The sequence below is a fragment of the Sparus aurata genome, chromosome 5 (genome assembly GCF_900880675.1).
Source record: "Sparus aurata chromosome 5, fSpaAur1.1, whole genome shotgun sequence".
Lineage (NCBI taxonomy): Eukaryota > Metazoa > Chordata > Actinopteri > Spariformes > Sparidae > Sparus > Sparus aurata.
In genome coordinates, this window is record NC_044191.1 from 1,769,655 (window position 1) to 1,797,412 (window position 27,758).

At 38.7% G+C, this 27,758-nt stretch overlaps 2 protein-coding genes across 2 annotated transcripts in view; one reads left to right on the top strand and one right to left on the bottom strand.

Moving 5' to 3' along the window:
- Window positions 1-3,098, top strand: part of adgrd2 (adhesion G protein-coupled receptor D2) — a 48,175-nt gene extending 45,077 nt beyond the window's left edge. Inside the window, exon 25 of the mRNA XM_030417295.1 lies at window positions 639-3,098. Within this exon, the coding sequence (XP_030273155.1) occupies window positions 639-646 (8 nt within the window). The 3' untranslated portion in view covers window positions 647-3,098. The remainder of the gene's footprint in view (window positions 1-638) is intronic.
- On the bottom strand, window positions 3,040-27,758 carry nr5a1a (nuclear receptor subfamily 5, group A, member 1a). The gene is made up of 7 exons (XM_030417297.1): window positions 27,508-27,758; window positions 25,146-25,264; window positions 24,739-24,880; window positions 23,291-23,946; window positions 13,563-13,682; window positions 11,838-11,985; window positions 3,040-7,321 (listed from the first exon to the last, which is right to left on the bottom strand). The coding sequence occupies exons 1-7, from the start codon at window positions 27,527-27,529 to the stop codon at window positions 7,068-7,070; spliced, it is 1,461 nt and encodes a 486-aa protein (XP_030273157.1). The 5' UTR covers window positions 27,530-27,758; the 3' UTR covers window positions 3,040-7,067.

Sequence of the window (27,758 nt, forward strand, 5' to 3'; positions counted from 1 at the left end):
TGCGTTTTCTAAAATCCTCGTGGATCAACATGTGTGAGGAGTGCAAGCTTCAGAGCGCAGCCACCAATAGGACAGGAGATGTAAAGAAGATTCACACACGATCCAACAAATGGCCGGAGGAGAAAGAGCGACAGGGATTTTTATTTTTCCTTGATTTTCTCCATTTACCTGCACAGTGTACAGCATTTGGACTGTGTGAAACCTGCCCCAGTGTCTTTTGTTGATATGAATGTGCAGGCGGACACAACAGATGGTCCCATATTTCCAGAGGGTTAAGTCACTGTCAATAGCTCTAAATTGCCTGGCACTAAGGAGAAAGAAGTTTGTAATAGATTCATTAAATGTTTAGCAGTGTGTGAAGAACGCCTGATGGATGGTGTTTGAGTGCCACTGGGTGTTCATTGTTGAAGGCCGAGACAAAGGAGAAGTTCATTCCCTTAATCAAGAATGGACAGCGCTGGCTATTCACACTATCAGCCATTAACCACTCCAACACCTGCTCTCTCTCACTCTGCCTTTCATTTTCCTCCTTTCTTGTTTCGCTTTTGTACACAAACACACTTGCACTCCTGTAATGCAAAAACATTAAACATCAGATTGAGCTGGGAGTCGTAGCTAATGCCTTTATTTCACCACAGGTTGTTGAACTGCGAATGGAGTGGATCCTGATACTCAGTTCCAATGAACACACATCACGCTGAAAGAAGGAAGAACAGGACGCACACAGATTCCACCTGAAGAAATGCAAGGCCACCACACATACTTACATTCTACTCAGATGGAGAGTTTGGATGAAAATGAAGTCGGGATGAAGAAGTGAACTCCACTTTCTCTAAAACTGTCACTGTTCTTTTCTCATGTTCCCTCAACCACTTAGCACATGGCACAACGTGTTCTGTGTGGCCAGCAATCCTTTGGTATTGTAGCAGATTACTATCAGCTTTGGAACAAATCGAGTAGTGCAGTATTTAGATTGTTGGATTTACCAACTGCAATTTACCCCTAATGTTGACATATCAAGATCTCTATATGAAAGTAACAATTTTGTATTAAAGGTACAGTGAATCGAGTATTTAGCGGCATGTAGCTGTGTGGTTCTAGATTGAATCACTCCCTCGCTCACACCTCCCTCTAAAACAGACGTTAGCGAAGCTCCAGAAGCAACGGTGTCCCTCATGGACAAGAAACTTCTAAATATGAACTCATTCACAACAGCATTGAGTATTTCTACTAATTCAAGTGATGAGGTGAAGATGTATTTAGTTATTTAGTCAATAAAACTATAGGTTAAAACTCAAGGCTCTAGGCTGATAGAAAGAAATGATTGAGCACTGTGAAAAATCTTCACAGAATTTATTAACTGGGGGAACAGCTACCGTCAGTTTTATATGTGAATGGCTCTGTGGTTAAGTTAGCTATATTACCTAATATTCAACTTCTGGCTTGTCTGTTAAAATTAACCTTGCTACCAAAAATTTCACATGTTTTAACATATGATGTCTTTTTGACTGTTAATAACATTGTGAAACAGTTACAGTTTGGTCAGGTTAAGGCCCAAAAACGACTTGGTTACTTATGCTAGTTTAGTCAGTTGCCTTACTATTGTAACAAATCAGTCTTGACACTTTGTAAGACTCCAACTCTCCTGGATGAAAATCATGTGAATCATTCAGCCACCATGGCTCTGACTTTTCTTGTTTTTTATACTACTGAACAACAGCGTCATACTTAAGCATAGGGCCACTGACCAGGCTACTGTAGTGATGAGCTGGGGCTGAGAACAGGCTGTTTTTTGGGGGGTTTTTTTGCACTCCTAGAATCCGAAAAGGTTAACATGTCTTCTCAGAAGACACTGTCTTGGTTACCACAGACTTCAATGTGAATATCTTTTGTTCAGAATTTGTACAACAGAGAGAAACTTTTGTTCCTCCGAATGATTCATCATAATCAGTACACTGTATTGTTGGGTTGTTGTTGTTTTATTTTGCAAAATTGTTGAACTAACCCTTGAATTAAAAACAAAGATAGGGAGAGAAAGAGAGAGAGAGATTATTCTCTTTACTTTTAGCTGAAATGTTTTTATCTTAGCAAGACCCACATCCATCAGCAACAGTGTTTACCAAAGACATTTAGACAAACACAGTTTCGAGTTAAATTCTGGTGATACTCCATGACGGTGCCTACTTGTCGTTGCAACAAAATCTGGGAAGCAACAGTTGCTGTTCCTTTTTTTTCCATATAATTACATTTAGTAAGAATGCTCTTATTAGCCCATGTGCATAACCAATATTGCTGGTCTGTATCTCACTCCTAATTCCTCTTCCCTCATGTTTCATGTAAATGGCTCTAAAGATCAATAAACAGAAAGAACGAAGGCCTATGGCTCCAAAATGCAATACACTGTGGATCATGAAATGTCTTTAAGTTGCCAAACACTGTCAGAATGGAACACCAAGTTTGTTTATGGCTTGCTGGAGGGTCTGTTTATAGTCTCACTGTTATAAATAGATGATTACATTAAGCATTCAATACGACTCAGACATTGCAGCTCAACAGGCTTGAAGCTGTTAAATACCAACAGACAGCAGTATGAGTGTGTTTGTAGTCATTGTTTGTAGTCTAACCTGCCAGAAATCATGTTGTAATTGCTGTATGTATTCAAATAAGAATCACAATCATGAATATTAGCTACTGTATTCCAAAGGTTTGTTACAGTCTGACAAGTGTTCTCTCTGTTGTGTTGTTAGACACAGTAGTTCGGGTTCCACCATGAAATGTAATCACATCCTCAAAAGATGAGAATTAAGTCACAAATTTCACAGTAAAATTGATGCCTATTTTTTAGACTCTGACTGACAACTTTCTAAAACTGTTTTAGAATAACTGATGTCAATGATTCCTCTCGAGTGTTATAAGTCAGACAAGGCTAAATAACAGCCACACTTTGCTGCCGTGTGAAATCTTGTATATATGAGCTGGTGTATAACTTGTGCACACCTGATGGATGCTATGCAATAATAGCCGACACACAAGTGGAGCTTTACTTCACTGAATTTTATTGGTTTAATGCTATTACAATAAAATATATCTAAAGAAAATGTTTTGGTCACTTTCACTTTTGGGAGAAAAACATCTCAGTTTAAGACGGGACGAACTGTCAACTCACAGGAGAAGAAAAAGTCAAAGAGCAAAAACAAAGGCAATATCAAGAGAATCAATACCACAACAGTAGCAATTTGACCTCAACATAAAGCGGAGAACTTTTTCAGTGTTGAAATGTATCTTCATCTTGCAGTAGATATTCACTTCACAACATAAATATACTATACAGAGTGATTACACACAGCCATCTCAATGGGAAAAGGGGTGTGTGTGTGTGTGTGTGTGTGTGTGTGTGTGTGTGTTTTCAGGCAGACAATAAGCATTAAGTTAAGGCAGGTGGAGTGATTGTCTACGATATCTTGAAATAGCGGTCCCTGCCAAGTCAATTGACAAACAAGGAATGATTTTAAATGTCCACAGTGAGAGAGTTGAGCTGCACAGTATTACAAACACTGCTGGTCCTGATGACAGTGACAGTGAATATCAGTTACATTGTCATCATCGCTGAGAGTCGTGTGCTTTTATAAAGGGCGTGTCACACAAATCTGTCCAGTCTGGGACATAATACATTAGTGTTACTTTTCAACACAGTAAGTGCCACGGATAAAATACTGACTGCTACAAATACACTGTACAGTGGTTTGGACCTATAGTTCAGGTTTATGATACTGTGTATGGAGCTGATAAGGCCTTGTTGTCTAGTTTTCTGTTCTAGATGTCTGAGATATTTAGCTTAAAATGTCAACAATATTCAGCAATATCTGTTATTTTATTTAAGTTTTAGTGACCCATGATAGTAACCCTCATCAACCTGGCAAGAGCAAAATTCAAACACTAAGTTGTTTATTTATTTATTTATTTATTTGTTTATGTACTCATTCATTCATTTATTCATTCACTCATCTATAGAGACATAAAATGTTCAAAAAAACAAAAGATAATTTTGTGTATGAAATACTGTCTCTCTCTTGTCTTATTCCACAACAAGTGATTCTTGGATTGTGTTCACAAATTGCTAATTCCACCAGTTTCAGAAACAATTAACCAATCAGAGCTCAGTAGGCAGGTTAAAGATTAGAGACGTCTTCTTACACAGCCAACTAGCTACCTAGCCACATCCAGGAAAATAAGCATCAGAATAATTCATGTAAATATGGCGACAGATGTGGATGAGATATAGCAAATTGTACACATTGTTGTTGTGAGTCATGTTTTTAAATTTTTAAACAGTCTCAGTCTGAACAACACGGATGCCTCTATATGACCTATGTAAGCAAACAAGACCATCAGTGAGAAGATTAGCTATTTCTAGTTATTATACTTATTTTCAATGCCTGTTACAAGGTTAAATTCTGGATTTTTCAGGTCGAAAAATGAAAACAATTTTTCATGGTGAAGAGCTGATGATGAAATGAGGAGGCTCACAGTCTGAGGAAAGAAGCTGCTCTGTAGTCTGGTGATGCAGCATCAAAACAAAGTTAACTTTGTTTCACCATCATCATTTACAGTTATAAAAAGGTTACATAGCTACAAATACATACTAGCTCATCACAATGCATCCTGTAAACAGCTGTGTTAAACAAAAAAGTTCAGTCTAGCTTCCATCTCAAATGCATGCCAGATCAAGATCTTTGTCACAGGAAGAGTTGGCACTCATACCGTGTTTGTCCACATGGGCCGTCAGAATCAACAAAAAATGTAAGCTCAATGTGACAGCTTTAAAATTAATTCAACATATTTTTTTTAGAGCTTTACAAAACGAAATAACTCCAAACTGAAACTGGTTAATATTGACATGACTTCAGGGTAAAATGATGAATTGACCACTTCTCATAAAAATAAGAAACTAAAAGAATAAAAGAAAAGGCAAATCAACAATCACTACATCGCTGTCCTGTTGTCAGCCACTGACAAAGACATGCCCACGTGTTCAACAACAGCAGCAGCAATGCTGCTTCATACTTAACATGTGCACCCGTGATGCTGCCATTTCAACTGTGTAGAGCTCACTGAGGATAAAGAAGGGCTAAAAGCTTTGACATATGCTCATTAGTGCACAGCTGTTGCGTCACCATTACTGGTTCACATATGCAGTAACATGAAGAGGGAGGAGTTCAGGGTTTTGGAGATGGTTTAACAATGAATGAAGAAAATGTGCTTTATTTTGGAGGCATTTGATGACTGTCATTGTCAATGTTTCATACATTAGTATGAAATAGTTCCCAATAAATACACCATTTCTTTCTTTAGAGTAACTTTTACTAAGATGTACAGTGACCAGCCTTTTTAGTCATCTTTGAGAATATACCAATGAATTGTCAGCAGCTTTTAAGGGTTTATGTATTCTGTAGGAACCAATAGGCCTAAAGATGAGAGCCAAAGACAGACAAGGGAGTAGTCAGAAACACATTGCTGGTTTTGGTCATTTCATGAGATTTTTTGACAATAAGAAAAAAATATGCATAAACATTATTTACAAGAAAGTATACCTTTGGAAAATGTAACCATTTTACTTGTGTGTATTAAAAAAAACATCTTGCAGCAGCTTCAGTTTCAGCCTCCACACACTCAGATCAGTCAATCCCTATTCCACGTGTAATTTTGTTTAAAAGTGACACAATATAGGAGTGAACATGACACCGTCATTTTTCAGGGTCTGTTGTTTCTTGGGCATTGACCCATAAATAAATTCAATTATATAAAGAAACTGAATCCAAACGTTGCCAGATCCGTCTTTTTCCTCCCTGTGTCGTCTCTTTCTGGCTCTGTTGTGAAAACCAAGGTGCAAACACTTACAGAGGAAGCTTCCTTTTGCTTAACATGTTAACTTAAAAATACTGGCTAGTCATCCTTCCCTCCCTTACCATTTGTACATTTATTTATCCTTTATCCCTCCTCTGTTTGCTCTTCTCTCTTCTCTTCTTCCTTTTACTTCACCTACAAAGCATCACTATGTGTATGGCTTTGATATATCAGTATATTAACATCTAAATAGATTAAAACAAGTCACAATGAACCCCATAGAGCTTTTATATTTGGGTTTTTTGTAAGGTTGGTGATGAGAACAATCAGTGCAGATATACGATACAGTGCTAGTGTAGTCTGATGAGACCACAGAGTGTCATGTTATCCTGAAGTCTGTTTTCATCTAAAAATAATAACAATAATAATAATAATAATTACCACACAAGAGTGTTGGTGGCCTTGGAATCATAAAGTCACATCTTACGTTTGGATCAAAAATAGCTCGTTCAAAACACTAAAATTTGATTTCTCAAAAGAGGCTACAAAATCGGCCTTAAAAAGTGCACATTAGCTCACCCAGCAAGCATTCAGCAGATGATACCAGTTCATCTTCACACTAGCCAGCACCCAATCCGACAAAAGGATTTCAATCAAAGCAGTCTACGAAACTGTTTTGTAGTGAAATCTGTAAGGTGTTTAGGTGTGGATGTTTTAAAATGATGTAGGTTGCAGCTATGGATATCTCAACAGTCATCTTCACACCACATTTCCATAACTGCTGAGCACTGATGCAGGCTGGAGCCTGCTCCTCTCAGTCTGAATGTATGCTGGGCAGCTCCGTGGATGATGTAGAAAATTGTGCCTGTGATTTTGGATTCATGCAATATTTGGTCAAAGAGGATTTAATATAACTCTGCAGGCAAATCTAATTTTAGATTTTTTTGAAAACAGGGTAGAAAATGCAGTTTATAATGGTCACATTATGTAGCTCTGTAAGATATGCAAACATGAATCCTTATATGAGCCTTGTATAAAGATGGAGCTTTATAATTCCAAACTCTAAAGAACATTTTCTCCTCTCTAACTCAATAATGAACCCTCCCAATATAAACCTGTCCATCTTCATTTGATTTTTTCATCTCACTCGCACTTTGCCTCCCACACACTCAGTCTCACCTAGAGAAATAACACATGATGGTGAAGCATTCTGGGTGCGTCCCTCACACACACGCTCGCTTGGCATGCAGCATCTCGATGAGCAGGTTGTTGCAGGGCACCTCCCCGCTCAGATGCATGTAGCACAGGTAGTCCTCGGCCTGCGTGCTGAGGGAGCGCAGCTCTGGCAACCGCACGACCAGCTGGCTGAACTTCTCCTGGAACTGTGGGTAGGTGGACAGGGTGTACTCCAGCAGAGCCCCATTCACCTGCTCCTGGACGCCCTCCACAAATGCCTGATCCTCCAGCAGCTTCACATCTGCGCACAAACACACACACGGATCACAACTCAGTGAGGGAAATATAAATGATCTAATGTGGCAGAGTGTGGCTGAGAATGAAGTAGAATATATATATATATATACATATACATATATATATATATATATATATATATATATATATATATATATATATATATATATACATATATATATATATGTATACATATATATATGAAGTATATGTGTGTTGAGTGTGCTGAAGCAAGTAGAAACAGAATACATGTATATGAGCCAGACAGATGTTGAATGAGATGATTTTTCCAAACATAATTTGGAGAATCTTAAAGAATAAAACTATACTGTAATTAAAATCCATGTCATTGAAAAGATAAAGGAGCAGGATCTATTGATACAAATTGTGCAATAACATTACTGAATTAAAAATTACAATGCTGCATGTACCTGGCCTTTCCTAAAAGTGTCTGTATTCTTTTTAAAATGTTTTCTTTTTTATTTAAATTACACAACAGGCAAAGAAAATCTGATCATTTTTACCTATTAATTTGACCATATTGACCACACAGGTTTTGCCGTGGCGACTCACTGTATTAGGTGTATTTCTGGAGCTTTCAATTGCATCTCACAGTCTCCATCAGGGAATGAAACTCTGGCAAAGGTTCAGACAATAAGACTTCTTTTGCATGTTCAGACCCTGGGTTATTTCTCAAACCATCCTTTCATTTACTCCTGTCATTCATGCTCACTCATTATTATCATTATATTATATCATTTTCTGGGGCTATCACTTGATATCAGCTGCTCACATCAGCTGCTCACATCTATCCAATAACAGCAACATATCTTCCCTGTTAGCCTATTGTCTTGCTGCTGTCTTTTTAAATATAATGCTCTCTGCCTCTAGTTCATTCATGCTGCTATGTTGCACACACCTTCCACCTCACCATCACCACCCAAACTTCACAGATTCACAAACTTCATCAGCTTCACCGTTTCATCTGTCTCGGAAATGTTATCAACCACTATCACTACCAGTGTATGGACTCCATGGCAGCAGTCTTCTTGGTGCTGCTCAGGGCAGACACCCATTGTTCACAAAAATCTCCCTAGCCGCCAAAGACTTTCTGACAAGACACAATTATTGAATCAGCTGTTGGATTAAACATTTTCTTGACTTCATTCACTAGTCTCTGCTGATTTAAATGGAGTTTTATACAAGTATACTTTATACCTTCATGACAACGGAGCAAAGTCAATACTGCTGATGACAGCAATACCTTTTTTACTCAGAAATGTTCACGTATATACTTTGTTTTTAAATACAGGTGAATTAGCACGTTCACCCAGATGCGTTCACATTACAGCTGAGCCAGGACGGAGGCAATAAATACCTGTGACTACTGCAGTAAAGCCAGTGTGGGTTTTTTGGCCAGTGTGAAAAAGGTATACGATGGTGTTGAAGGAAAAAGACTTGTAAGTTGTTCAGTTTTAAAATACAGAAACGGTGGAGTCTGCTCTGGTGGCAAAAGCACAAGTTATGTATATTTATGGGCGTGGCCACTTTCATTGAGAAGTACCCATGAGCCCTCTCCTTGGCTTCACCTCAGCTAACTGAAGTCACTGAACTTGGAGCAAGGGACAGAAACCTGCGTTAAACGCCAGACAGAAGCTGGAACTGCCAGAGCTGTGAAAGAGACAGCTAGAGCCCAGAGCTACTTCAGATTTAAGTAACTCGGCCTGCTTCAGCATCACCAATGCTCCACCTCTTTTCCCATTCTTAATAGCTGGGAGTTAGGTGGAGGCAGGCACTGCCAAGACGGCCTATGAGAGAGTGAAGTCATTCATAAAGTTATAAAGTCACTATTTTATAAAGTCATTGGACCAGATCTGAATTTTGCCTGGGATTATAATAGAACACAAGAGAAAGTTACGTATAGTATATACGTATATATAGTAGCCTTCACCTCATTCTCTCTGGTACTCCTGACAGAAACCGTCGACTGGTCCACTGCACACGTGACTGAGAAAGACCGATTCAGCAGGAAATGTATTTATTCCTAAGAAGGGGTGGACCTGGCTTGTTTCATTCACCTATCCTGAATCTTGAATCTTGTACTAGTAAACTGGCTCTTTTGGCTCTTTTGTTTTCAGAGCCATGGTCGGAGCCATAGATTCTAACATTTTAACAGAAAATATCCCTTTGCCTCTGCACTGTCTGTCAAGGGTGCGATAGAGAGATGTATGGTAGGTTAAAATGACGATTTTACGAAGAAAGAGGCACTTTTAAGATTTACCGTAGTTTCGTTTTCGGGCAGGGGCACTTTAGAGCCAGCATCAAAATCTCTGTTTTAAAAACAGTAAGAAGTCTCGACACAACATGAAACTTTGCTCGTAGTATCACCAGGGTCTCTACACATGAACACGAGCATTGAGAACATTGTTTGTGTACACAGAGTTTACTAAAAAGAAGGACAACTCACGTTAGCAGTAGGACCTCCGGCGCACCGCCGTCATGGCAGACATAAAGTGTCGATCCCCGAGTGCGACCTAACAGGCAGGAGTGTAATGGTGGAACTCCCACCTGTTAGGTCACACTCGGGGATCGACACTTTTTGTCTGCCACAGTGGGTAGTTCAAAAACCTCCTTTTTAGTAAACTATGTGCACACAAACAATTTTCTCAATGGTCGTGTTCATGAGTAGAGACCCTGGTGATGCTACGAGCAAAGTTTCATGTTGTGTCGAGCCTTCTTACTGTTCTAAAAATAGCGATTTTGATGCTAGCGCTAAATGCCCCTGCACTCCATTGGAAAATTAGCTTGCCAGAAAACGAAACCACAATAAATCTTAAAAGTGCCTCTTTCGTCGTAATGATGGTTTTACACGAAGGTTTGACTCATATTCAATCACAAATAAAGCCTCGGTTGCTTTTTGGCGAGAGTTTCACTTTAACTACTGGCCACAGCTGTGGCAGTTGCACCCTGGGGCTTGCTGGCAGACCCAGGTGGAGAGAGAGTGCATGTGGTAAGTACAACAGGTTCTGAGATGAAGCACTGTGTCCATTAGAAGGTAATTTGAAAACCAAACAAAATTGTAATGCTGCATATTGTGCTGTTGAGCAAGCCTAACTGACTGCAGGGTATATTCCTTCATAGCAACAGTCTTCACAGATTCTTATAAAAATCTAGCTTAAAATTTGCACATGTGCATGGAAACCAGTTTGTGTGTGATTTTGAAGGCCATACAGATAATATATTTGCACTCAAGCTGCTCAAAGTTATATTCAGTATAACATTTGACCATTTTCTTTAGAGAAATTCCAATTTGTCTAGTTTGAGTATGTTAGCATTTTAACTTAATATAATGAAGAAGTGTAGCATCTTCTATGTTACATGTAACCCATTCATTTATGAAATGAGATGCTAGATTATACCTATATATGCTATATCTATACTTTGTGTGTTGAATGAGGTGAGTGCATGGAGGCTGGATGGCTGCGTTTGTGTGTGTATTAGACAATAGCCGTGCCCTCTGGTGGACCAGCATTCAGCATCAGCTGAGCCCATCTTGAAGAATCCATTCACACAGTAATTAAATGTTTTGAATCAATTTTCTGAATCATCTTTTCAAACTGCTTAAGGGCAATTAAATTACCCCCGACAAACCTGACTCTGAAGATGAGGGAGAGGGAGAGCGTGAGCGTGAGCACAGAAGCCACAGGCAAAGACAGCAAATATTTTCTGCCTATGACAAGTGCTTTCACCATTCAAAAGCTCTTTGTTCCGCGCTTTGCCAGCGCTAAACAGCAAACACTTCTGGGAATCTGGGCAAGCCAAATCTATGCTCTCTCCATCTGTACAAGCCACTACATGAATGTCGGTCCTGCCATCGAACGATAGACCCATCCATTACGCTTCCTTTGAATGCCATTAGTGGACAATGGAGGAGGATGTCTTTGTTAATATTGGCTTTTGTCAACCCTAGAAATTTAATTAAGTGAATGTATTGGAGGGAAAAAGGCCAGTTCAGAAAACGCTTATAACCTCACAGATAAATAAGTACTGCAGATAATTTGCAATTGTGACAATATTTTCATTAAAATGTCAGAGTTGCTATTCAAATTCCGCTAAACGACAGCATCAGTATGGCCCTGCAGCCCCCAGAAGCTGATTGAGTTTTACATCCAAACCTGCTATTCTTCTGAAAACACATCTACAGGCTACACATGTAAGGTCAGGTCTTTGAAAACGGATAGGTCAATGAAGAATGAATCACTCTTACTCTAAGGAATAGATGAAGATGAAAAAGAGACCCTATAGCCTAAATGAAAGATTAATACAGTTTTTCCTGTTTGAGCGTTACAAACCTCAACATGTCAAATACAAGCTATAATGACAACATCTCTTTTCATAAAATTAAATGTTTTGCCAGATAATGATCACTGACGGTAAGTCATTATTCAGTACTTCATCTTTACACCATATGCATATACAGTACAGCACAGTGAATAATCACAAACATGAGTCTGACTCACTGGGGTTGAACAGCAGGAGGAATTTCAGACAGGCGACCTCTCTGCGGTCCACCTGCAGGGCCCGCAGCCTCGCCGCCAGCTCCTGACCTCTCTGGACCAGACTGGACAGAGTTGCTTCAGCTTGGGACAGGATGAACGACAGCTCGACCTGAAGACAGAGGCTACTGGTTATTTTTAATTAAGTCATTTACATTCATGAGATTCTGAAGTGAAGCTCTTCAAATTAAAACCCCAGCTACTCTCCTGTATTTCTGGTTATGTTTCAGAAAGAGAATGGGGTTCATACTCAATATCAGTTTACGTGTCAAAGGATGCAGTGTCCTCAAGTATCAGGGTACATGGTGACTGAAGCACACACATATTTTGAAATACATTTTTTTTTAACTAGTTTTAAAAGGATATCACACTTTTTCAAAATGAAGAATCTCAAACTAATGCTCAAATCCATGTTGTTCAATGATTGCAGCTGTTCTAAAATTGTTCTAAAATTCACTTCACTATTTCTGTTTCTTTTCAGTTTTTTGCTGTTTAGTTACAACAAGACTTGGTTAGGTGTAGGAAAACATGGTTTGGGTTAAATTAGACCTTTTATTATTATCATTATTATTTTTATTTTTATTATTATTGTTATTATTTATTTTTCTGCATATTTCTGGACTTTGAATGGGAGCAGCTGTAACGTAACCAATTTCCTTTTTCTATTAAATAAGCACCAACTAGTTGACACATAGTTGTTTTAAAACATAAAAAACAAGTGGAAAAAAGCACTAGAGGACTTCTTCTTTGAAAGCCCCACTGATCCAGAATTGATTTGAAAAAATGTTCTTTACACTTTTTAAGCCAAAATCTGCACTGCAGCTGCTGAGCTAAAAATGTGACAGTGCATGAGAGTGTAATTAACGTCTTTTCAATTCAATTTGGGATCTCAGGGCTTCGTGAGATTTGGATTACGTCGGGCAAACTGTATGATGCAATATTATGCTTTTTGTTTTGTTTTGGGTCGAAGATTACACCACTTCACATGTGCAACATTATGTTTTGTAAACTTCAAAAACTTTAACTTTCCATCATAATGGGGTGAGTAGATAATGACTGAATTTTCATTTTTAGGCTGAACTGTTCCTTTGAGATTGATCCGCTGATACAGCGGATTATCGTATGGCATTAAATGTTAGCCACCGTCAGCCCACCATAAAGATCTCCTCATGAACCACAAAGTATGAAAATCCCGACATTTGATTTTTTTTACATATTAATTTGAATTAATTAACATTTTAATTTGAATTAATCAACATATTTCATCCGTTAACTTCTTTAATTTAAGTTAATGGACCCCTAACCCTAACAGAATCCCACTTGCATCTGTTTCTGAAGCTGATAAAACAGATAACTATGGAAAGATCCAATATAACATATTGTTCATGTAGATTTTGGCATGAAAATGACCACATTTAAAGATATTTTGAGATTGAATGCAAAATAGTCAAATCAGTGGTTTCCATCTAACACATCAACATTGCTGTTAACCTTCAAGCCTTACAAGTGACTGCACATTTACAAAAAGATTTTTAATACCGACATTTATTCGGTTTTCAAGTTGGTCCATTTGATTGATTGAGCACACACAGAGTTGGAAAAGAGCCCCACTTCTACTACATTTTGAATGAAGTAAATGGAGCAGAGTGTCCAGTATGCTGGTGGGAAGTTGTGTGAGGGAGTTGTTACCTCCTGGCCAGTCACCAGCAGGATGCTGTCTTCCTGTCCATGTTGCACTTGTCTGAAAATGTGATCCAGGACCAGAAGTTCAGACCAGCAGTTATGCAGCAGCTTCATTTGATCTCCCACCTCCAGGAAACACACACACACACAAAGGCAGATAAAGAAAATGACTGAAACAAAAAAACACAATCTTAAAGCAGCAAGTCTATAGTACGGGGTTCACTCTGTTCTGACATGTACATATATATTGTAGCTTGTTTCCTTCGTCATTTACTGAAAATCTTGATTGATATTCTTTGGAACCTGCACAGACCAGTGCTCCTCATCATTCTTCTGTTACTATCTAAGCTATCTACTATCTACTAAGCCTCTATGTTCATATTGTATGGAACCAATATCTTCTATGATTTTCATCTGTCTCACTGAGTCATTAAATTTGATTCTGATTTAAAAGAAAAAAATATATATCTATCCTACGGTCAATGTTATTAATCCAGAGCCAAGTGTGTGACAAAAACAGCTCAAATGGAAAATGAAGAGACCATAAAAACAAGGACAGAAGAGAATTGGAGTTGTGCTCTGTGGTATTTGTGTGTGAGTGTGTATGTGATGATGTCCTGGGTGTTGGTGCTATTTCTGTTTCCCGTGTATTGTATTTACAAGCCTAGTCTCCAACCTCTTCAACCTGCTCACCTCTCCCTAAGCTCCAGTCACATCTGCTCTGCACTGGGGGATGGGTGTGTGTTTTTTTTTCAGATTGAGCCCCCCCTCCCAAACGCAATATTGTCTGTAAACTGAAGGACACGGCAGTCAGTAATTCTGCAGCCGCAGCTGCTAATAGCCCCAGACACACATTCATCTGACACGGAGCTGACAGAATTACTGTCGAGCTGAATGAAACTATATATCAGTCGCTGAGGAGAGGGTCCAATCTTGTTGGCCACACACTCATCTGTACTAGTGCATTGGTGGGGGTCTGGGTGTGCAGTGATAAAGGAGGGGGTTAAGGAAGCAAGAGGTCTCGGTGACCTACTGCGCTTCCTCTCCAAGAGGAGTTGGACATTCAGCTGTAGCCAAAAACATTGTTCTAAAAAAAAAAAAAAAAAAAACTTTAATGTTCTCAACTTGAGGAAAAGGGCATTATCTTATCTCCCACAAGGATTCTCAATATTTCTATCTGTCCATGTTGGAGTGTGATACTAGGTTAAAGTGATATTTCAGGTTACATACCTGTCAACTGTCATGTTTTACCTGTGAGAGCCACACTTTATCTCACAGCCATGAAGTAAAAATCTCTGGGATTGTCACAGAAAATAAAAAGTGTGCATCATAATTCTGGTTCAAAGATGAAATATACTGTGTGAACATTACTCTGGTAGCTCGAGGCAGCAGGCTTTTTTCTGGAGTTAAATGGACTACTTAACAAACATGACAGCAGCAGAACAGAGGTGGTCATGAAAAAAGCAGTGAGCTTAGTCCTGAGGACACTTTACACAGATTTTTTATACAGACACCCCTCTCAATTTGCTTGTTATGCTAACAGGTATGAGATTAAGTAACTGGTGACTCTTAAAATTCAAAAACATCTCGTCTCCATAATGAAATGTTGACAGTTAAAATTTAAACCAAGAAAATGGTTGAATTTGTACATGTCATAGACTTTATACCATATTGACATTTAAATCAATCCTGTCATATCACATTCATAATATATGTTTGTGATCTGTCTTTCATATTGGAATGTGCAGGGGATGGTGGTGGAGTTACAGACCAGGAGGCTGCAAAGCCAGTGGCTGCACTTCAAGACTGCATTTCAACCTTTTCAAGCATGACATCACTGGATATTTTTAAGGGGACATCTGAATAATTTACAGTTGTGTTTAAAGCGACAAAAGTGAGTATGTTTCACAACACCATGAGACATCTTCAGCTGTGTTTGTGGCGACATAGTCCAAAACTGGTACTTAAGGCAAAAACAGGATCTTTTCCTTAACCTAACCAAGTAGTTTTTGTGCCTAAACCTAACCAGAACATAAGCACAGTGTTTTCACAAGATAAAAATAAATAAATAATAATAGAAAACAGAACCTAAAGAAATGTAAAGTTTCAATATATCTATTGTTTGCAGAAACATACATTGCCAACATTTATTCTGGAAATTGGGTTGTCCTATGAATTGGTTTTAGTATTCTATTTTTTTCCACCAATGGGTTAGAGTTCAGATTTTCAGATGTTCAGGAATCTTTACACCTTAGGTCAGATAACAAAACAGCTTTGGAACTGATTTTTACATGTGTGAAGGTAAAGATATCACCAATATAGCTGGTTAAACTATTCAATACCTCATTCTCTACATAATACACGGTTTCTTACTGGTTGGCCCTATTTGGAGATTCCCTATTGTGTTAAGTGTTATGCTTAAGGCAGGCGAGCATAACATAGAATTAGACTGCAGATCTAAGCCACACTGCCCAATGTAAGCATATACATTATTGCACAACCTTGACTCTACAGTTTTATTAATTTCATCACTACCAGACACTGGTCTACCAAAATGTATATTGCATGATCTTTCATTATTTTCCTTTCCTCATCCCTGAGTTTACTTGTGTGTTACACACTTGTGTTCTTTTGTATGAGCATTTTGATGGGAGCCTGAGAGCAAGAATATAATATAATATAATATAATATCATATCATATGATATAATAGCCTATAATATAATATAATAGCCTATAATATAATATCATATCATATCATATCATATCATATAATATAATAGCCTATAATATGATAGAATATCCATAGGCTGAAGGATATGAGGACCACATCTCAAGAAACAATGGCTTATGTTGTAATGGACATCTCATATCAGCAGAAATTAGCAACAATTTGAATCCAACAAGTCTGAATTCAAGCTGCTGTGAGGGAAAACAGACATATTTACAGTATGTACTTCTGATACTTGCTAACCAAATCATTTCTTTCTATTTTGAGGACCTATTGGTGGAGGCCCAATATGTCCCGAGTGGTATTTGTTTTCAACCATGCACAAAAATGTCTCCGTACTGTGTAGCTGTATTGATGTGAGAATACTCTTCAGTGTGCTGAGTGCTGCGGAGTAGTATTTGGCCTGGAGGGACAGGTGGCAATGTTCAGAATTTCCTCAAGTAGCATCAGATATCAGCCCAGTCACCAGAATAAAATGCTGGCTTTGTACATTTCTGTAAATTATCAATATGTTCAACTTTGTCTGATTAATATTTTTAATATCAGAAATTCCAGAATACATGTTACATAATGTTCAGATTACATATTGTGTTACTAGCTGAATTCCTTGTTTTGGAGGTGGAGGGGATGGTGATCTCATGGCCGCTGGGCAAGACAGCTCCCAAGCAAGAGACCACTGTTCGAGGCAGCGTTTTAAAGTATTTTTAATAAATCAAAGGGATTTTGTAGCAGAACCTAGCCAGGCCATAAGCAAATCGTTAACACAACCAAAAAAAAAAAAGAAAAAATTACCAAAAGAAACTAAAATTGTTAGATTAGTTGTCATGTAAAAATGGCACGTTTATCAACACCAATTTTAAACAGTATCGCTCTAGTTATAATTTTAAGCACTATATCATTTTCTGCTTAAAACTCTTCAAAATCTTCATAGACAGGTCTTTTTTAAAGCAACTGTCTGCAGTACACTACCTTTAGTAGCTGAACCTTTAGACTATTTATTGTGTGCACTTCTTTTGGCAACATCTTCCATGTTCAACAGGTGAATGGAAGGTCAAACACAAGACAGGACAAAAGCCACCTCTGGGGAACTGCAACAATCAATAGCTTCCATTCTGCTCACAATTTAACAACAATGTAGACAAGCGCAGTGCGGGGCTGCTGTGAAGAGCCGACATTTCCCTGTTATCGTCTGCATGGAATGTAATTATCCAGCCCAGAGAAATAGCTCTTTCTGAACAAGATTTTCCCTGCAAAATATGCACAGCTTTGTTCTCACTGTCCATGGTGGCTGTTTACTGTACATACAGATGTTCCAACTATAAAGAGGGGTGTAGCAGGTGTCTATAACATGAGGTTTTGAGGTGGTAAATGTTATAAAAACAGGAAAATGGAAAACAACAGATTTGTTTATTTTACAATACAATGCCTGAATTTGGCAACTACAACACTGTTTAAAGTTTTCATGGTTATGTTTAGGTGTTTACAGCCCTTGCTTAAGGTACGGAAAAGAAGGAGATGGTCTTAGCTTTATGCAAAAGTCATGAGTATGGTAGACTTTACTCTTTTTACATTTAACAGAAATAGTACTTCTTCACTAACCTAACTTAAGTGCCTGGTCTCTGCAGCAGTTTTTGTAATACAGAAATGTTTTCTCAGTGTTGTAACTAGAAAGGTAATATATCTTGTGCCTAAGATGTCATAAATAGTTGAGCAACCATGAGAGTAAGTTTCACAAGAAGTCTCAGATAAAGCAGCGACTCCCTCATACAGTAGTTGCTTTCAACAGAAAATGTAAATCATTATATAAACATAATTTAGAAACAAATGGAAAAGTATATTAAACATTTATGTAGACTACATAAATAATCTGCATAATTTGGGTAGGATTCAATAGTAAAAGGTTTATTAAGATCTATATTTGTATAAAACAATTGAACGATGATGACAGATGAGCAGCCTGTGTGCTTCTCTCCTGTGTCAGTAATGCAGATGAGCATTTCATCTCAACCAAGCAGCCCCCTAACACTGCACTATAAAGATACCTTGTTGTTGTTAGTCGGAGAAGATGGAACAAATCACATCAGTACAACAATGTGGTCTTTGTTTTTTGAGACACATAAAATACAAAAGTAACAATGAAAAAGACTAATCCTTCTGAATGTTCTCAGAAACTGAGAATTCAATCATCATTTTTGGTCTTTTTCATACTATGGGCTTGGTATTTGGACTTGGAGAAAAGTGTTAAATGTTGTGAGATCATTTCAGCATTGCCTTTTCATTACAGGAACACAAAATACCAGGATGAACTGATTTATTTGTTGCATCAAATCATTTTGCTGCATTAGTGGTGTGATCATATCTGTTAACAGAGATGACAGCTGCTGTCCTTACTGCAGCACTCATAGCAAAGAATACAGTTAAAGGGTTTAACTGTATACACCAAATGACCAAAAAACTCAATTAGGATATAAAACATAAAACATCTTTTCTTACACAATTCCAATAGTACTTTACCATGCAACATGTTTTGGTAATCTGACATACTAATCTCTAAGATTTCTCTGTTTGTAGAATTTCTACCTTTGTATAATTTACACAGTTTCAACTCTTTTAATAGGAATTACTTTTGTTAAAGCTTTGTCAGTGGGTTCTGTGGTGAGATGACATGGCAGAGATGGTGTTTCTACAAAGAGATGTAGCTGTTGAAATTATTAAATACATTATGCATACCTGTTGCACTACAGACCACAGCCATTATCAGTTTTAACATGATTATGGTTTGTTCATTAACACTACACCCCAGAAGTCATCTGACGGTCCATTAATGTTAGTGAAGATGATGCAACATACGCAGCAATGTTGCATTTCGTGCAGCAGGTCAGGTTCCGTAACATCTCTTAAATTTTTTTGTATTCGTGAACTAACCCTTTAAAGGTGCTGAGTGGAGTTTTCTAAACAAAAGTTCTGTTCACATTCAAATCAAATCAACTAAATTTTATTAACAAACCCCAAAATCACAATGACATTGCCCCATTGGGTGTTACAATCTGTACAGTGAACTGAATCCTCTGGCCTTAGAGCCTCGATCAGAGTGGAGAAAAATTCAGGGAAGAAAATTACATTGCTCAAGGATTTTTTTTCACCCAAACTATTTTTGAATCATTGAGGCCCAACAAACATGCAAAAATGCATTCCTTTCTAATAAAACATTCATGAAGCTGATAAAAGGATTTTTGAATACAACATTCATGTTTACTAGCTTGCAGTCTTCATCTTCCCTGCCTTTGTTTGATATAATGTGTGTTATGACAAAAAAAACAGGGACCCATTTGTGAAAACATTGCTCCATAGCGCTACTAGTGGTGAAAAACTCCACAGTTTACCTTTAATGTGACCGGATGTAGCATATGAAGTATGTAAGTATTAGTTTCATAGTAGGGATTGGTACCAAATTCAGTACTTTTATTGGTACCGTCACGTGAAGTCAATCGGTACCACATTTCGGTACCTGAACGCACCTTCACGGGTGTCAGTTAGAGCGGAAGTCGCGGCGATGGCAGTGGACGCAGAAGAGCGTGATTACGTCAGTGGCGGCTTGATGATCACAGTGAGCAGCATGGCGGACCGAAAGCGCTCGTGGGTGTGGCTCCATTTCTCAAAGATTGATGTAGACTATGCACGCTGCAATATTTGTGATGCCAAGTGCAAGGCCAGCCATGTCAATACGACAAACCTGAGGAAGCACTTGGTCAAACACAAAATATTCCTAAAGGCGGACGAGTGCACCATTTTGGAGAGCTTTAAAACGCAGGCCACTACGACTCCCACAGCAGGCACCATAGCAGCTGGCAGCTCATCACCTGCAGCCAGCATCGCGGGAGAAGATCCGCCGTCAAAAATCGATGACGACGCCTACGATCACGACTCAATTAGCGAGGCATCATCATCAAGTTTGTCAGCTCCAGGTAGGCTAAATAATGAGCTAAAGTGACTTTGCAATGATTGATTAGCATTTGTTGTTATAATCGGTTCAGTTCCACGTAACGTAATGTTACACTCTTATGTTGATCTACAGGTCCGTCTGCCCTATTCTCTACCCGCCCCTCAGTTACAGTGAGAGCTGCAACAAAAATATCTTTGTGTGCAAGCGTCTTCCACTCCGTCTGAGAGAGTATTCTCCACAGCTAGGGACACAGTCAGCATGGAACGGGCTCGGCTCCTGCCAGATAAAGTAGATATGCTCGTGTTCCTTAAAAAGAACTGTTAAAGATGTGTGGTATGGTTCTTGAATGGGTGGTTTGTTTTAGTTTCTAATGTGAAAAATGTTATAGAGTAAGTTATTTACTTTCCCCCACGCACATTTTTTCTCAAGTTCTCTTAAGTTTTATGTTGGAGTTCCTTGATGTTATTGAGAAATAAATATTAAAAATTCAGAAGTTTTGACTATTGTTTTTTTATATACAAAATAACTTTAATTACCACACATATACGCAAAAAAGTACCGAAAACAGGTACCGATACATACCGGTACCGATTCACAGGTACCGAGTATCGGTACCGTATCGGTTCAAATGTGAAAGGTACCCATCCCTAGTGATGTGTGTCTAGTGGCCCAAAACCTGATTTAAAGGTCCAGGCTGCAGTTTCTATAGACACAGGCACATCTGCTTCACTCTGTTGATGTAAGCAGAGTATCGAAACAGAAAGAAGCCCGATAAAGCTTTACACATGTTGCTCTAATCTGAAATACTGATGAGTGATACCGCACTGTTGATTCGGTTCTGCTAAGTATTTAGTATTTTGAGCTAAATAGACATCCCAGGTGCTTAAAGTCCTGCCAAGTGTGGTTAGAAACAGATTATGTTCATGTGTATTAACCTAGTAACCAGCTGTAGAGGACCACATGTCCAGTCCAAGCAATGAATATCAACAAGTGAACAAGTGTTGAGCAGAAAAGGAGCAGACCTGCTCTGAATATACCAGAGTAAATAAACTGTATTTGATCAAAAGACAGGAAGGAATCTCACCAAATCTCACCAAGGCCAGAATGAAGCCTTTGTTGCTCGTTAAACTCTGTAATTGGTTGAATTAGTTTGACCATGGCTTGCTGACAGATGTTTGTTTGTCAGCACAGTCTGATAATATCATGACTCATAGAAGAAGGTACAATTTGTCTTCATTGTTGTAACCAGCCTGATTTGTCAGAAAGAATTATAATCCTCCATTTTCACTCAGTGTATTCAGCCATATTGTCAGCAGCAGCAGCAACAACAGCATTGATTTCTCCAGTGTGGAACTTCAATTTGACTGGGTTACTAAATCACTGTCCAATACTGCACTGTGTCTGGAGATGATGGAGTGGGACACTGATGTATGTATGTGTGTGTGTGTGTGTGTGTGTGTGTGTGTGTGTGTGTGTGTGTGTGTGTGTGTGTGTGTGTGTGCGTGTGTGTGTGTGTGTGTGTGTTCAGCTACTGTTCATCACACAGAGAACATCAGCGACGAACATTCATCTTTACAATGCTCAAAGTACTCCACCAAATGGCTGTAACACTTCAGTCTCACTCCTTCGTACACATTACAGGTGAGGAGGCTGCCAAGCCAGTGACCACAGCTAGAGACTGTGTTTCAGCATGTATAAGCCACTGCACCCAATTTCTAGCCATGTTTGTGGAGACAAAAAAACAGGTGTTTTTGACAGGGGTTCAGGACATCTCCAGTCTTGCTTGTGCGACCAAAATAGTTGTTTTCGGCCTAAACACGATCTTCTCCAAACAACAATTGTTTTTTGTGCCTTGACCCAAACAGAGCATAAGCATGGTGTAGCCTCAACATAAATTGAAAATTGAGAATGAAAATAAACGTTATGTTGCAACAAGCTTCAAAATATTTGTGGTTTGCAGAAGCGTACATTGCCAACAAATATTGTGGTGATTTAGTGCTCTTGTGTATTTCTACTAAACATTATTGAACTCAGTGTGCGTATGTGTTCATATGAAACACCAGACCATATACAGTATATATAACCTACATCAAGTGTGTGAAATGGGTATGATGCAACACAATTTAATAATATAAAGTTGCTATACTGTCATTACATAAAACTTAATAAATTATTTTTTAGAATCTCTTTTTTCTCTCTTGATGAATTAGGACTATTTCAATTTTTGTGTATATTTAAGTTAAAATAATAATAATGTATGCTCTATATTATTTTTGTCAAACAGACTCGATTTTTGTTCCTTCCCATCTCCCATCATTACCACAATGTATGAAAAGCCACTTGCTAAGACATGCTTGGACTAGGTGATTCATCGCAGTGAACATGAACATTGGCAAATATCAAATTGGTCATAACATTGACATTATTTACGTGAAACAGGTCTCTAGTTTCTGCAAGTTGATTTTCATAACATATTTTTTTTCATACTGGAAAGACATCTTGTCTCTGAACTGTATTAAAACAAACCTTACATAAGCCATCTCTTGCACATTTCTTCGGCACTGGTGGACTCCAAATCTCACATGAATATACAATTTGAGGTACTAATGTTTATTTGTGCTTGTTCTTAGCTTATTTTTTTAGAGAATATATTCAGCCAGTGTTTGAATTTGTGATACTGACATCACAACTAACCTGACTGAACTGGACTGATCTGTTCTGGTCTAAGCAGGAGAATTCAGCAAGTTCATTGTTAGTTGGCAAAAATAGAATTGTATTGTAAGGCCTCAAAAATTTCACAAAATAGGATTGCCTTTTCATAAGATATAATTCGTCAAAGTATGGGTTGTGTAGAGTCTGTATAAAACAAGATTATTGGAAGGAAGACAAATCAGTGCTGTTCTTGAACTCTGTGGTATAGACAGCTGTAAAGACTGGAGTTTTGCACAAAAGAAATTGTGAGTTAGTGCAGCTGTAAAACGTGACTTAATTCTCCACCATTTAGAGTAGGCGTGTGTCTGCCTGCGTGAGCATGAAGATAGAAGAAAGGACTTGGGACTCACCCTGAGCTCCTTGAAGAAGATGCAGCTCCGGGCCCACTCCACTATGGAGAAGAGAGTCTGGTCTGCCATGCGACACATTAGGCTGAAGGTGCTGGGCTTGTCCAGTCGGCCCCGACCACTCTGCTCCTGCTGCAGATGAGTAACGATCTTATTCTGCACCACCAGCTCATCTGGATCGCAGCGCAGCAGCTCCAGCACCAGCGGAGGCAGGCTGGGCGGCTGCGGTGAGGCAGAGGGGTACATGTCTGGGTAGGGGTATCCTGTCAGTGACTCGGGGGAGCTGGTGTAGTCGGGACATTCTGCTTTAATCGCCCGGCCGGGGAATGCTGTGTACTGGTATTGAGTGGTGAGGGGCACGTGAGACTGCATGGCCATGCCCAAGGATGGGGGTCCATAGAGGTTGGCTTCGTAGTCTGTTGGGGTGATGGAGCTTGGGGTGGAGGGGAGCAGGCTTTTAGAGATGGTGGGCAGGCTGTGCAGGGTGCCTGTGAAGCTGTAGTCAGTCTGCAGAGGAGAGGCCGGCGGAGGAGCTACGCTCTCCAGCTTGAAGCCGTTGGAGCGTATTAAAGCCTTCTTCTGCTGCTTCAAGGCCCTGTCTCTCTTGTACATGGGGCCAAATTTATTCCTCCCCCCACGCATGCGGTCCGCGCGCACCGCTGTCACACAAGAGACAAGAGGTGAAACACAGATTTACAAATGAGACACCAAAATCTCCTTTTAAAACTCCTGGATGAGCACTGAACTGTAACTGCACAGAGGAAAATCATAACTCACATTTCACCAGTACCCCCAGCTATCCCGACTGAGTAAACAACAGACATGTTGTTCATTTTTGCTTCCCTTTTTAGGGCTGAGAAGAATCCCCCGAGTCAGTGAAGCTCTACTCCTTCTTGTAGCCTAAATAGAGCTTTTGATTTAAAACAGGGGAGTCTCAGGGGTTTTATCAGTAAGTCAAGAATGTGTCCTTTTTCTGCTACGGAAGCAGGTGCTTTCCTGCATTGCTGTCTGGGAATTAATCCCATCTCATGTGTATAGGAAACAGCATGAGAGCCACCAGCCCAAAATCAAGAGATATTTAAAAGGGGCAATTTTTTTTCCATTGATTTTTTTTTAACTCATGAACAGTAAGTATTTGGTGAAAATGTACAATTATTTCAAATGAATAGAATCAGTGTGTGTGTATTTAGTTATGTAATAAGAAATATGTAACAATGGCAAAAATATAAGCCCCAACAAATTTCATACAAACAAACAAACAAATCATAATATAAATAGATGCCCGATTGATAACATGATTATTGTTATTATTATTATTATTATTATTGTTGTTGTTGTTATTGTTGTTGTTTTGTTGTTATCGTTGTCGGTTTTATTATTGTTATTATGAATTTTTTTAGAAAAAAGAAGAAGAACGTATTTGAGCAAGCTGATGTTAACATGTAGGATACCTTCTAGCCGCATCCCGACGCTGAGGCACTTCTGGAAGCGACAGAAAGGACATCTCTTCCTCTGGGTTTTGTCTATTTTACACTCCTGGTTCTCCGCACATGTGTACCGCTTGTTGTTCTGCACCGTCCTCTTGAAGAAACCCTAAAAAAACACATGACCGTTAGAAACAGCGGAGTAGACAGCGCGTTGAGAGTAAATGGTTTATAACATATAAGGAAATAAAAGTCGATGGTCGAAATAAATTAATTTTAAAAACAGGGAATCTTAAATGCCAGAATCATTCCACCAATCCTGGTGTGGGTGTTTTAACTATGATTCATTTGATTCGTCTACTGCTCAGGATACTCCGTTACTGCTCCGTGTACCTGTACCTGTGTCTATCCCAGGGAAAGGCTCGCGGTGTTACCTTGCAGCTCTCGCAGGTGAGCAGACCGTAGTGGTATCCAGACACTTTGTCTCCACACACAGGACACAGCTCTTCCAGGTCATCGTCATATGTGTATTCCATAACCTTCAGAGTCACACCTGGTCCACACACACACACACACACACACACAAATATAATGTGACTCAGAGCGAACAATGCAAATATCACATGCAGAATTTTTCGTCGATCATTTCTGAAGAGAAATTAATGAATTGAGAGAGCGCAGCCTACATAAACTTAAATGAGCCTTATAATAGAGTTTTATTCAATTGAATCGCGTTTCAAACTCCTGAGATTATTTTAAATGACGAAGATTTGTAATATTTAACGGAGCGTGGAACGCGGGAAAAGACAGAATCATTATATTACTAAAAAGAATAATGTCTGTTTTTCTTTCTTTTCAGTTACTCGTCAATTTGCCTTTACTTTGATGCAGTTCGATTTAATGGGGAAGGGCTGAAGTTTGCCGAGTTGTATTTTATTTTATTTTTTTTTACTTGATTTGATTTAATTTGATTCTATTTGATTTTATCTACATTTTTGTTTGTTTGTTTGTTTGTTTGTTTCAATGTACGATAAAATACATTTAAGTGAATAAAGGCAGGTTGTTTTATTATTTTTTTTTTTTTTTTAAATAAACTTCCCCTGGATTTTATTTTAAAATGCCCTAGACTTTCCATAAAAATGAGTGACTTATTTAGCCTATTATTGTATTTCTTTGTTCTACGTTAATTACTATATTTATATAACACATTCGTGCAGTTTGTACACTGTAGCCTTCGGATTGTAACGCCCTTGATGCATTGTGATTTTGGGTTTGGGCATAAATAAAATGAACTCAGAACAAGGCGGGGCTCTGTGTATTAAAGTCCTGTTGAATTTAAAAAATAAAGGTTGTCAAAACGTAGGTTTATCCTAAAGGTATAAATCTGAGTTTAACTGTAGTAATGAACATTATACATACAGTCGATGTAGAGTCATCTCTGTGTTGGCCTGCATTATGAAATGGTTCCTTTGAAATAATACTTGTTTAAAACGGAGGTTTTATAACCCGCCGCACCGTTCATCCACTCCGACTAATAACTGATAATACCAACAAAAATAGTTCCACATTTTTCTCCCTTCAGACCCCTTTTATCAAATCCATGAGTTTGAACCCGCTCTACATAGGAAATTAATTGGTATGTAATGCTCGTCAATTTTATTTATTTCAGAATAAAATGTGGCTGTTTGTTCAGGAGGTTTAACCTGCACTGAATCCAGCTAATTGGTACACACTGTGTACACGCATTTATTTGTGGACTCCTTCAGCGACCACAGTGTGTGAGAGGCGGTTGCCTCGGCTCCAGGCACCGGCCTGAAAGGTGACAGATGAAGCCTTTAGCTCTCAGTCTAATCGACGAACTGCCTCCGGGACCGTTTCTCTTATGTACAGATTAATATGATGGAGGAGGCCACGTCATCAGCTGTGGAGCTACACTCTGCAGCCGCGGACACAACACATTACACAGAGGCACCGCGCGCCCCGTGAAGCAGGCAGTCCACGCGCTGCAGGGCTGCGTGGGGTCCCGCGGGTTGATGCTGGATGGTGGAAGCTGCCACGTGCAATCAGCAACACACGTGTAGTATATTATGTCATATTTGCTATAGCATAATAGTAGACAAACACCAAATATCGAATTATTAGTATCATTATTATTATTATTATTATTATTATTATTATTATTATTATTATTATTAATTGTATTATCATTATTATTATCATTATCATTATGCTCATAGACAGACATACAAGCATCACATTCTTCTAGCATTAACCTGTTTCATTGTTTGTTTGTTTTTTATTTGTTGTTGTTGGATATGAAGAGATTCTAATGGAACAGTCACAGTCATGACATTTACAGTTGAATCACTAGGCTTCTATTTACTAAATAGGCTTTTACATTAATTTTTTCATATTTTATATTTATTTATCTATTGTATTATTTACATTTTGTTTTGTTTTGTTGCGTTAATTGTTATCACTGATATTTCACAATATATGGTATGATTTTTAATGCTTGTTGTTTTTTTTATTCCCTTCTCCAAAAGTGGCGGTCTTTGCATGGGTTAATTGCCGCGGCTGTTTGGATATCAACGTCACTGTTTCTTCATCAGATAATTGCTAATCTTAATAATGAAACAACAGGTAAGGGATTTCTAGAAGATCTTGGGTTATTTTAAGCATTTACCTGAATTCACTGGATTTAAACTGTTTTCTTGACCCGAACATAATCAATGTGTGGTTGACATGCTAGCTGTGAATGCAGACCACAGATTGTAGAGCAGTAAACAGACCTACCTTGAGCCTTGTCTCCCAACATTTGTACAGCGGACCGCCGCCTGTCACCGATGATTGTCAGACAGTTAGAACCTGGATGTGGGTGTTGATGCAGCCTTGCATGGGCTGCTGAGGAGAACACAATAAAAAAGACCAATCAGTACAAATCCGGACGGTCGGTCACTGTCTGTACCACGGCTGCTGTCAGAGCCAGAGGGGCCAGGACGTGTGTGTTGGTGACCATTGAGGATCTCAGAGTGAAACTCCGTCAA